The 12,716-nt window shown below is 33.3% G+C and overlaps 1 protein-coding gene across 1 annotated transcript; it reads left to right on the top strand.

Moving 5' to 3' along the window:
• Positions 1-4,041: 4,041 nt before the first annotated feature.
• On the top strand, positions 4,042-6,396 carry LOC146905200 (heat shock cognate 70 kDa protein-like). Its single transcript, XM_085725228.1, has 2 exons — positions 4,042-4,287; positions 4,552-6,396. The coding sequence occupies exons 1-2, from the start codon at positions 4,068-4,070 to the stop codon at positions 6,228-6,230; spliced, it is 1,899 nt and encodes a 632-aa protein (XP_085581354.1). The 5' UTR covers positions 4,042-4,067; the 3' UTR covers positions 6,231-6,396.
• The last annotated feature ends 6,320 nt before the right edge of the window (positions 6,397-12,716 follow it).

Here is a 12,716-nt window from a genome sequence, read left to right as displayed (position 1 = left end):
CGAAATTGCACAAGAGCCCTCAAGTCCAAAATCCAGCAAGGGACGAGTTAGTTACAGGCCCAGGACACATGTCACCATCTCAGTGGGTCTCAAGTACACATGGCAGATTATAAATAGTGCACAGTGTCAGAATTGGACAGAATCAACGCCACATCACAAACGCCATTTCACATTCTCTCTCCAAAAATCATAGATCAAAATTCAGAATTCTCCAGAAACTCAAGAACATACAAACCCTAACCGTATCAATTGAACAAAAATTCAACAAATTAATGTTGATTCTCAGAGATTTCTTGAGAAATCATCATCATCGAATCAATATCCCTGCAATTCAAGCTTGAATTCGACACCAAAAGGACGAACTCAAGCGATCACAGAGACGAGAAAGTGAGAAGAAGAAAGATCGAAAGATTCGAATCAGAGAAGAGGAAGAAGAATTTCACCAGTTCAACCACTACGAAGCATTTACCAGAAAGCTCAAAGAGGATCTACGAAGGCTTCCTTCGTCTTCTCACTCGAACCTTCAGGTATATTCAAAGAACCTTCTCACTCTTCACTGTAAATCATCATCGAAGGCTCAGAATTGGAAATAAACGGTGAATCGAAGTGAAAGCTTCGAAAAGATGCAATGAAAGTTCAAAACGAAACCCTAAACTGAAAAAACATGAAGATTCACCGTTTATTTTCGTAATCAGAGTTTAGATTCGTCATCAGTGTAGAAAACGAAATAAGTTAGGGTTTCGTATCAAGAATTTTGAAGAAGTTCCAAAAAACCAGAAACCGTAAAGTTTAGATGTAGATCTACGTCGATCTATTAGGTTTTGAGGAAAACGAACGTCATTTCTGAACTTAGGACGAAGAAGACGACCTAATAATGTAAAAACAATTCAAGAAACAACGAAGTTTCAGCTCCGGCGTGGCGTCGCTAACGCCAGCCACCGCGTCGGAGAGAACTCCGATCGTCTTCTCCGGCCTGCAAGTTGCAGAGCTCAGGAGCCTTTAGAGAGAGAAGGAGTGGAGGTAGAGAGAGAAAGAGTTGGGAGAAATGAATTGGACCGGTGTCTTGGAGTTTTTATAGACACCTAGATTGGTCCGGTTCAGATCCGGTTCATTCTCCCTCCCTCTCAACCGTCAGATCTCATCCTGATCCATGTGGATCAATCTGACTGTCACTGAGTCTTCCCTCTGATCCGTTTCTTACTGGTGTCTGGGCCTTGGGCCTCTAGTCTGTTTCCCCTGGTTTTTTTGCTATTTGTCCCACTGGCTTTGCTTGTCACACTCCCATTCGTATTAAAATCTTCTTGAAAAATTCCATAACAATTTGTGTATGTTTCTTGTCAATTTTGTGATGTTTTTATGCAATTTGTTTACTGAAAATATTACTAAAAAATATTAGTACATTTTCTTGCTTTTATTTCTTGATTTTCTACAAAATTTTATGAAAAAAATCATCTAATCCCTTTTCAAATTCTTGATACTTTGGATTGTGGTATATGTCCTGTGATTCTTGTTTTTTTTTAGATATTATCTTGCTGCATGAGTGTGGATCTTGGGTAGTTACTTGCCTTGCAAGTTATGTCTATAAATAAATAGTGCAAAAAATGTCTAAATTCACTTGAAAATGTAGGGTTCATCATATGGCTTTAATTCTCATTTTAAGAACAGAATATATACCTTTAAAAATGTATAAGATCATGAGAATTGTGAGCTATGTGATGCTTGCATCCCATGGGTGAATTTTCAGTCATATTTTGCACTTGTCTTGGTTTATTTTGTGTTAGATTCTATGCCTCTATTATAGTATTTTTCTTGCCTTATTTTTCTTCATATTATCATGTGCTACTAACCATTTTCTTGTGTTTCACGTTTCATACATCATGAGCATTTCATCTCCCATCTCACATCTTCATCCTTTTATTTTTTCCACACTTTAAAATTCATACCAAGTTTAGAATGTAAAGACCTAGGAATTTTGTAATATTGTTCTTATGCCTTTCAATTTCTTGCAAGACCATAGAATGTATCTAGGATATGATGTAATAAGGACAATGGACCCTAATAATGTACACCGACACAAGCACCGACACATGCACACACATCACTTTAGGTATATGGCTAGAATATGCATGTTTAGATGTATGTTTAGGATTGTATGTTTAGATGTATGTCTAGGAGCCTTAAAACTTAGCCAAAAATCTCTTTTCCAAAAAAATATGAACAATATCACTCAAATGTTTTTCTTAATAAACCTTGGGATCAAAATCCCATTGAATTTTCCTTTTCTTTTTCTTAAACAAAAATCTTAAAGAATTTTAATCATACTTAGACCTTTTTGCAATTGGCTAATTCCACCTCACTTTTTTCATAATCTCATGCCCTTGAGGCCTCTCTCTCTCTCTTATTCTTCAAATTCCAATTTTCAAACTTAAAATCAACCAACAAAAACAAAAACATTTTTGGAAGAGAACTACGGTGGATTTGATCCCTTAAACGGGTACGTAGGCAAGGAACAAAATTCCTTCAATTCAAATAAAATAAAAATTCAAACGCATTCTTCTCCCTCCAATTCTTCACTTAGCAAACTTTAGGTGTAAATATCGTTTCAAAATAGCATTTAAAAATAAAGTGCGCGCGTAGAAATTAAAGACGGTTCCTATAGGATACTATAGTCGTTATGGGTGCCTAACACCTTCCCGTAGCGAAAACAACTCCCGGACCTCGATTCTCAAGGGTTTTGCTTACTTTTTCCCTTCCCAAGAAAAAATAAGATATCAAAGGTTAAAAAGGTTCTAACGTAATCAATGTTTGACACCCGAAAACCAAGATAAAACAACGGGATGGGAATTTTGTCATTGTTTTCTGTTCCTTACGTATTACTTTATGAATTTTTCAAGAATTATTATTATTGAACTCAGATTTTATGAGAATTTATGATGAGGCCTTGGTGCCAAACACTATTTATGACGTTGAAATAATTCCGCTGCGAGATTTTAAAGATTATGTTGTTATATTTTTGAAGGATAAATATTTATTTATTCAGTTTATATTTTTAGAAAAAGAATGTGACATTCCGTTTAAGTTGAATTACTTTGATTTTTATTATGAAATTTTTATGTTGGGAAAAAGGGGTGTTACACAACACGTCGGGCCGGCTCGTTTAGCACGCTATTTTTGGCGGGTTGAGTCGAAGTTTTGAACTCGCTTCCAATAGTTGGCCCGCCCCGCTTAAATCGTTGAAAATACGGGGCGAACACGGGTTGGGGCTGGCCGCCCCGCTTAACTTGTTTTCCATTTTTTTTAGATTTATTTTATCTCTTGGATTTATTTTGGTTATTGGATTTATTTTAGGATTTGTTTTATGTTGCTGATTTATTTTTTGTCGACCGATTTTTATTATTTTGCTATTAAGTACGATGTTGAGTTCGACAATTTGTTAATTATCTTGGTTTTACCACAAATTTATTCGATGCCTATTCTTTTATATTTTTTCACGATATAAGCAACATATACTTTTTGGTAACAATTAAGTTGTAAAATAAATGCATTAGAAAAATTGTTTTTTGGCTCTCTAAAAAAACAAAGTTTTTTGTTTGGCGGGCCAGCCCGCCAACTCGTTTGTCCGTCATTAGACTGGACGTGGTGGGATTTTGGACTCAGTTACCTAATTTGCTCGACCCGTCTCGTCCTATTTTAAGTGGGCTTAGACGGGGCGGGCCTAAACGGGGCGTGCCGGCCCGCTTTGTCATCCATATTAATAGGGGAGGTCTGAGTAAACATAGCAACTTCTTGTATAAAACTCTACTACTCCAGCTTGCTTGAAAAGTAAACCCTATTTCTCTGAAATTTCCTTTAACTTGGCTAGTTTGGAACCCTATTTCTTGTGTGACCTATATATTTCCATCGCTACAGCGTTGCCGTCAAACCTAGTAAACCAAGGTTAGTATTTACAAACTTTGATGTTTGACTTTTCGGAAACACAAAAAAAACTACTGTTTCAAAATTAGCTTGCTGCAGATTTTGACTTGAGTTTTAATTTTTTTCAGCTTCTTCTGATTATTTGAACGATCATGGGGATAAAGTACGAAGGACGTGCTATTGGAATAGACCTTGGAACTACTTATTCGTGTGTTGCTGTGTGGCTGGAGAATCACAATCGAGTCGAGATCATCTACAACGACCAAGGCAACAAAACAACACCTTCTTTTGTTGCTTTCACTGACGATCAAAGGTTGATTGGTGATGCTGCTAAGAATCAGGCTGCAACCAATCCTGAAAACACTGTTTTTGGTAAATTTCTATTTGTATTCTCTCCAATTACTGTTTGTTGCCGATTAAAAAAAATTGATTTTGATATTCAATAATTTAGTGATTAATTTTCAGAAGTTTTTAAATCAGAAATTATTTTGTATTTGTTTATCATAATCAAAATATATATATGCTTTTAACAATTAATTATTGATAAAGATTTTAAAGAATGATATGCAATTGCTTGCTATGTTAACTAGACAAATGAATAATGAGAATTTACTACTGATAACTTTGTATTTTCAGATGCTAAGAGATTAATTGGTAGGAAGTTTAGTGATTCAGTTGTTCAAAAAGACATGATGTTGTGGCCATTCAAGGTTATCTCTGGTGTAAATGACAAACCCATGATTAATGTTAAGTACAAGGGTCAGGAGAAGGACTTTTGTGCAGAGGAAATATCATCTATGGTACTTGTGAAAATGCGAGAAATTGCAGAGACATATCTAACCTCACCTGTTAACAATGCTGTTGTTACTGTGCCTGCATACTTCAATGATTCTCAGCGAAAATCCACCATCGATGCAGGTGCCATTGCTGGCCTTAATGTCATTCAGATAATCAATGAACCTACAGCCGCAGCTATTGCATATGGTTTTGACAAGAGAAGTGACTTTGATGGTAAACGAAATATTTTGGTCTTTGACCTTGGTGGTGGTACTTTTGATGTGTCTATCCTTACAATCAAGGGTGATGTCTTTGAAGTAAAAGCAACTGCGGGAAACACTCACCTTGGAGGAGAGGACTTTGATAATAGAATGGTGAGCTACTTTGTAGAGGAGTTCAAAAAGAAGAATAATGTGGACATTAGTAACCCAAAATCCTTAAGGAGGTTGAGAACTGCCTGTGAGAGGGCTAAGAGGACACTCTCTTTTGCTTTAGTCACCACTGTTGAGGTTGATTCTTTATTTCAGGGAATAGACTTCTGTTCATTAATCACTCGTGCCAAGTTTGAGGAGATTAATATGGATCTTTTTAATGAGTGTACGAAAACTGTTGAGAGTTGTCTTAGCGATTCAAAAATACACATGAGTGATATTGACGATATTGTTCTTGTGGGTGGCTCGTCTAGGATTCCCAAAGTGCAAGATCTATTGCAGAATCTTTTCCCGGATAAAGTTTTGTGCAAGAGTATCAACCCAGATGAGGCTGTTGCTTATGGTGCAGCTGTTCAAGCAGCTATTTTAAGCAAAGGCTTTAAGAATGTCCCAAAATTGGTGCTGCAAGATGTTACCCCATTGTCACTTGGCATCTCAATAAATGTTGATCATGTCATGAGTGTGGTGATTCCAAGGAACACTACCGTGCCTGTCAGGAAGACAAGAGAATATCGAACCCGTGATGATACTGGTGTTGTCTCGATTAAAGTTTATGAGGGTGAGAGAGCAAGAGCGCAAGACAACAATCTGCTTGGTTCGTTCAAACTTTCTTGCCGTCCAGGTGCTCCTCGTGGCACTCCCTTGGAGGTATGCTTTTCTATCAATGAAAATGGCATTTTAACAGTTTCGGCTAAGGAAATATCTACAGGAAATACGAACCAGATCACCATAAACAATGAAAAAGAAAGATTGTCAACATTTGAAATTAACAAAATGATTGAAGAAGCTGAGAGATACCGCATGGAAGATAAGGAATATTTAAAGAAGGCCAGTATAATGAATGCATTGGATAATTGTATATACAAAGTGAAGAATGAGTTAAAGAAGAAGGATGTTAATTTAAACTTCTCCCGTAAAGAAAGGGACAATATCAACAATGCAATTACCGTAGCAACAAAACTGCTTGATGAGAATAACACACAGAAGAAAATAGATGTTGTTGAGGATCGTCTGAAGGAACTGGAGATTATGTTGGAAAAGCTTGTAGTCAATACTGGCATTGAGAATAAGCCCAAATTTTCTTTCTTAAGATCTCTTTTCAATTGATGTCTTGATTTTGAATGTTCTTAAACATATAGTATTTAAGTTAGGGAAAGGTTGTTTTGAACATTTTATTTAAATTGTTTCTGTTATGGGTTTTTTCTTTTCTTATTCTAATTTGAGTAGCATATTTAAAAATCATTCTTCCAGTTCAAGATCCTTCTCAGGCTTTTTGTGCACTAGTTAATAATATTTTGTGGTGCTTTAGTTGAGCAAATAATCTTTGTGCTTCTAGTTGATATGTGGTTTGAAACCGTAATCGAGCTAGACATCTTTAAGATGTAGAAATAGTAAACATACTCTTAGTTATATCAGACTAAAGTATGTTACATTCTGAAAGGAGCATGACATTATTAATACATAAACGAGTATATGACTTTGTCCTCTGCTATGTTACTTCGTTGCTATGAAGTCTTGCTTTTGTTTTATGATTATATTCATAACTGTTTTTGATGGTGCTGCTAATCATTGACAAGTTCATGCTTCTTCAAACCTCATGTTTTATACTATTTTACTAACATAGAAACTTTAAACTTAAGGACTGAATTCAAACATTATTTTAATGTATAAATAGATAGATAGTTTGATAGATTGGTTTCATGGATGAGAGAACTGAGAAGTTATGAAGAAACTATGCCAGTATTAATTAATAATGTAAGCTAAGCTATCTTTAGTTTTAATTTTCAAAGTAAAACATGGTAGCATCAAATAAATGAGACAAATAAGTCATGTTTACCTTATATCACATTAAGAATCAAGTGATTTAAATTTCAGTTTATGATAAACAAAAAACAGAAAAGGGAACTTTAACCAGAAACATACACATACTTGATCTTCATGAATCAAATTTATTCGAATGGTAGAGAATGTAAATCAAAATACAAATAGATAGATAACTATGTTAAGTAAATCTTGTACCTACCGGTTTAACATAAATATATTCCATTTTTGCTTAATAAAGAAATATATATATATATATATATATATATATATATATATATATATAATGGTTGATAATTATTCTCACCATTCTCATGTAAGATTATCATTCTCATAGTATATATCCTCATATATATATATATATATATATATATATATATATATATATATATATATATATATATATATATATATATATATATATATATATATATATATATGGGTTATGATAGAAGGCACATTTTATGAAGGTGTCTTTTATCAAGTTACTCTATGAGCATTTGCGAAAAGACACCAACTTACTTTTATGAAGGTGTCTTTTAGCAAAGTTATAACTAAAAAGTGAAAATCACACCTTAAGGTGTGGCTTGATAAAAGACACCACCAAAGGGTGGCTTGTAACATAACCCTATATATATATATATATATAGGATGTATACTATGAGAATGACTATCTTATATGAGAATGATGAGAATGATCATCAACCATTAGATTAATAATGTCATACCCCAATTTTTGACCTAACATCCCACATTCATACATTGTCTGACCCTAAATAGTCTTTGACTTTTCAAAGGAAATTTCAACAGAAAGGTATCTTAAAATACCTCATGTTTGGTTCCGAGTCGGGCCCTCTTCGCTCTTTATATTTTTATAATTTTAGTTTTCTTTATTTTTTTATTATTTGTTATTTACTCTTTAATTTCCATCTTTTATTTAATTTTATAATTTTAGTTTTTATTTCCAATTTTTATTTTAGCTTTTAATTAGTCATTTTTCATATTTTATTTTAGTCACTTTTATTTTATTGTCCAAGTAAAAAAAAATCAAAGTGTCAATGAGTCCAAAATTAAGTGTCCAGGGGTCCAAAATATTTTTCCTCCAAGCCATGCCATAATCAGTGCAGAGTCAAAACTTTCTTCCCATTTTTCATCAGGAACGCGTTTCATCATCAATACCTCTTCTCACTTTTTTAATTTATTAGTCTTTTTTTTTTAAACTTTTAGTTTTTATTTTTATCTTTCATTTTTATTCAGTCTTGATTTTTATATTTTTTTATTTTCCATTTTACCATTTTGTTTTTATTTTTTTCGTTTAATTACTTCTTTAGGTTTTTATTAACTTTTTTTAATGAGTCCAAAAATTGTCAAAAAAATATATAGTGTCAAGGTCCAATTTTTTTTCTTTCTCAAGTGTGCCACCAATCATGCCATTTTTACATGTCAACTCTCCCATTTGAAAAATCATTCAAATCACATTCCAAAACCATCAATCTCATTCAAATCCCCATCAAAGTGCATTAAACCAATTTTCCATTTTTCATCAACCTTAGAACCTATAAATAGAGCTCTCATCCTTCACAATTTGACACACCAAAAAGTTCTCTTGAGTTGTCAAAGAACTTTTCTCTCTTCTCCCTCATTTAGCTTGTGTTGACGAGCTATTCTTTTCTTCTCCCTCTTTTTTCTGTCCCTTCGGAATAAGTCCCTTCGGAATTTTGTCCCTTCGGTAATTTTTGTCCCTTCGGTTGTCCCTTTCTTTTATTTTCTTGCATTTTATTTCTTTTTAGCATTTTATTTTATTTTTATTTAGCATTTTAATTATTGTCATTTATTTTCCAGCAATTAGAATGTATTTAGGTCCAATGTAAATATAAACGAGAAAAGTAAGTGTGTGTGTGTGTGTGTGTGTGTGTGTGTGTCTTTTATTTCTTTACCGCTTTATATATATCAAAAAATACAAAAAAATTAGATTAGGGATTTTGTGGTGACCCAACGTCACTACAAAAATCCACGCGCTTTTAATTTTATTGCTCCGTTAGTTTAATTTTCATTTATTATTCCAAAACAACAAAAACATTCAAAAAATCAAAAATCACAAAAATATTTTCATAATAAACCTTGATTTTCAATCAAGTGATCGTCCTTTTTATTTTCTTTCTTAATCAAATATCAAATCAACTTTAATCATACTTTGAGTCTATTTTTCTTTCAATATAAAAAATACAAACCAATTCTCATTTGCCATTTGGCTTTTCATTTTAAAACCTTTTCAAAAATTAAATAAAAAACACACAACAAATCAAACGTCAATTTCAACCCCGAACTACGAGGTTTTGATCCCTCACGGGTACGTAGGCAGAGGACACTCGTCCTTCCAAATCAATAAAATGTAGATAATTAGGTCTTCCTTTTTTAATCATTTCAAAATTTAATTTTTTTTTTTAAAAAAAAGCAAGCAAGTTTATAACACAAAAAGTTAAATAAAATCAAGAGGTTCTCGTAGAGTACTACGAATATTTAGGGTGCTAATACCTTCCTTATATATAACCAACCCACGGACCCCCCAATTTAAATAAATTTTTTCAAAGTCGTGAAATAAAATAGTGAGTCAAAAGCTAATCAAATAGCCTTGATCTCGAAAAAATGACGCGACAAATAATAAATGGATGAGATTAAAAAGTCACATATGTACCTTATTTTATTATATCAATTCTCATAAACTCACTTCCCTTTTCATCTTCTTCTCCTCATTTCTGCTATCATTTCCATATCTTGTTTCCTCATATAATTCATGGATCGGTAAAGCAAAAAAACCATTATATCTATACCAATTCATGGCTCTTCTTCATGAAATTAAAAAAAATTGAGATTGTGCGATCACGAATTAATTTCAACTAATTAAATGTTTCCTAGATTTGGGTTTGGCACTTGAGATCTGATTCATGTTTATACAGATCTGTCCACGGTGCGGCACTTTGAATTCAATTATGTTTGTTTGTTTTGGATCTATATAAACACAATTTCCTTTGAATTCAATTTTGTTTGTTTGTTTTGGATCTACACCCATTCACTGTTTCTGGTTTTTTATAAATTGAACATCTCTTATACTCCAATTAATTTACGAAAACAAAGAAGCATTATTTTTGATTTATTGTCAATTAAAATATTTGGATTTCACTATGATAATGGTGATGAAGAGTAACGTGAGAGCAAGAACAAAGGATTGAAGGTTAGAGAAGATGAGAAGTTGAATGGATTGAGGATAGCATGTGGAAAGCATATGTGTTATTTAAAATAAGTTTTTGAATCTAGACCATTTATTTTGATCTTGATGGCTGAGATTCATTCTCATCATTCTCACATAAAGTAGTCATTCTCATAGTATATATCCTCTATGAGGGTGTATCAAATGAGAGGAGTGTTATAATGAGAGGATGAGAGGAGTTATTTGTGTCCATTGGATCTAATTTAATGATTGAGATTAAAAGATCCCTTTTAGTGGAACACATAACTTCTTTTTCCAATAAAACATTCTCACGCGCGTCCAACTTTTATTGTTTTGTCTTCCTCTTCCTTTCCTTTTGTTGTCTTCTCTTGATTTCCATTCCTCTCTTCTTTAAGGGGAATTAGTCACTTTAGTCCCTGAATGGGGAACGATTCGTCAATTTAGTCCCTGAATGCAGATAAATTGCAAAATAGTCCCTGAATGCAGACTTTGTTAGTCAATTTAGTCCCTGAATGCAGACTCCGTTAGTCAATTTAGTCCTTGAATGTAGACTTCGTTAGTCACTTTAGTCCCTGAAATTGACCATGCAGGGACTGTTTTGCATATTATCTGCATTCAGGGACTAAATTGACGAATCGTTCCCCATTCAGGACTAAAGTGACTAATTCCCCCTTCTTTAATCAAGACGCCGAGTTTTCTGAAGAACCCAGATAGACAACAACAATCATCTACCCCATAAAGATACAACCTTCAATTAAAATTTAATAAATCTTAAATCATTTTCAGAATTCAATAAAAAAGATATGGAAAATCATATTGAAGGAAACCGTAAAAATTAGTACTTATTTAAAACAAACAAAAATCTCCCAAATATTTATTTATTAATGAAGAAAGCAGTAAGGGAAATTGAAAATAATATATATATTAGAGAGAGAGAGAGAGAGAGAGAGAGAGAGAGAGAGAGATGATGTAGAAAAAATGATCGCTGCAATTTTCAATTAGGAATAAGATACTAATTAGGAATTTAATAGTTGACACAAGTTCTGAATTTTATGATTGCTGCAATCGACATGAGTTCTACTAGCAGTTTGGGAAAATCTGGGATTTAGGCATACAAATACAATTAATATTTAAGCCAGCCATTTCCAATAGATCATTTCCCTATCGCCCCTTGAAAGAAATCAAATATTGTGAGATTTCTGGATATAAGCACACGAGAGAAGAAAAAATCGTAACTTTTCAATTTGAAGTTGTAATCTTATGTGTGAGTTTGATCTGGAGAACAAGGTAGATGAAGAGTAGTTGGGTCAATGGAGAAAGGACACTGAAGGCGCGTGATTGTATTTCTTACTAAAAGATGCCAGTCACGTGTTTCATTTAATACAAGTTTTTAATCTCAACCATTAAATTAGATCCAATGGATATAGATGGCTCCTCTCATCCTCTCATTATAACCACTCCTCTCATTTGAAACATCCCCTGTCCTCTATATATATATATATATATATACACACACACACACATACATACATACATATATATATACACCAAATCATCCAATAAGAATTCTCTGTTTTGCCACATAATCCATTACATTAAAATATACAATGCTTAAAATATATATATTATTTCTGAATTGAACTGCTCATTAGAAGCACTCACTTCTTTACTGAACTCAAATATATAAAATATTGATTGTAAAGTGCAGTGCTGTATGCTAAAGTGTGAGGGAAGATATATATTGAGAGAAATTACTTTCATTTTCATAACATGCATGGTCATAACATGCATGGCATTGGAATCAGTGTATTTTTTTATTAGCTATAACGTCATTCTTCATTTTAAGTCATATGCTCAAGGCAGTATATGAGGCAGGGCGAGGAGGACAGCTGTCCTAAACCTAAAAATATAAGTCTAAAATTTGGGCCGGAAAATATAATAAATTAGGGGTCCATTGTTAAAGCCTTGGTAAAACACTAGTTAAAGGCTCGGTTCTTTGTAAGCCCATGTAGAATTTCTCACGTGATACTACTAAAGGGAGTTTAAATCCCTAATTTGCAACAACAACAACATAACAAAATATAAAGGCACACAAGTGAAAGGCACACAAGTGAAAGACAAAGTTGCAACGGCAATTTAAAGAGAAAGAAGATAAAAGTTTCCAGCATCAGCTTCTTCATCAATCATGATTCAGGTGCTATTATTGTATTTATTTTGTTACATTATTTTGTCGTATAATGTTGACGCATAAACAGACATTAGGTAGTGAAAAAATAAGAAAAAGAGGAAAACTTACATGTTACATTATATTGATTAGGGGCCAACTTTTTTTTTATATACGTATCAATTAGGGTCCAAATTATAGATTTGTCCTTAGGCCACTGTACTTGCCAAGAAGTACGGTAAGGATCCTAGGGTTAGGAATCGTATACTAGGGTTTTTTGGACTTATGATTAGATGCCTTGAGACTGCTCTCAAGAGTGTTATTTATAGCCTGCTTATGGGCTTGGGCTTCGGTTGCTTGGTTTCCAAGCAACGGGGGT

This window comes from Medicago sativa, chromosome 7 (genome assembly GCF_051527215.1).
Source record: "Medicago sativa cultivar Bolivia chromosome 7, Bolivia_mono, whole genome shotgun sequence".
Lineage (NCBI taxonomy): Eukaryota > Viridiplantae > Streptophyta > Magnoliopsida > Fabales > Fabaceae > Medicago > Medicago sativa.
The sequence above is the reverse complement of the archived record's forward strand: the minus strand, read 5'-3'. Positions and strand labels throughout refer to the sequence as shown.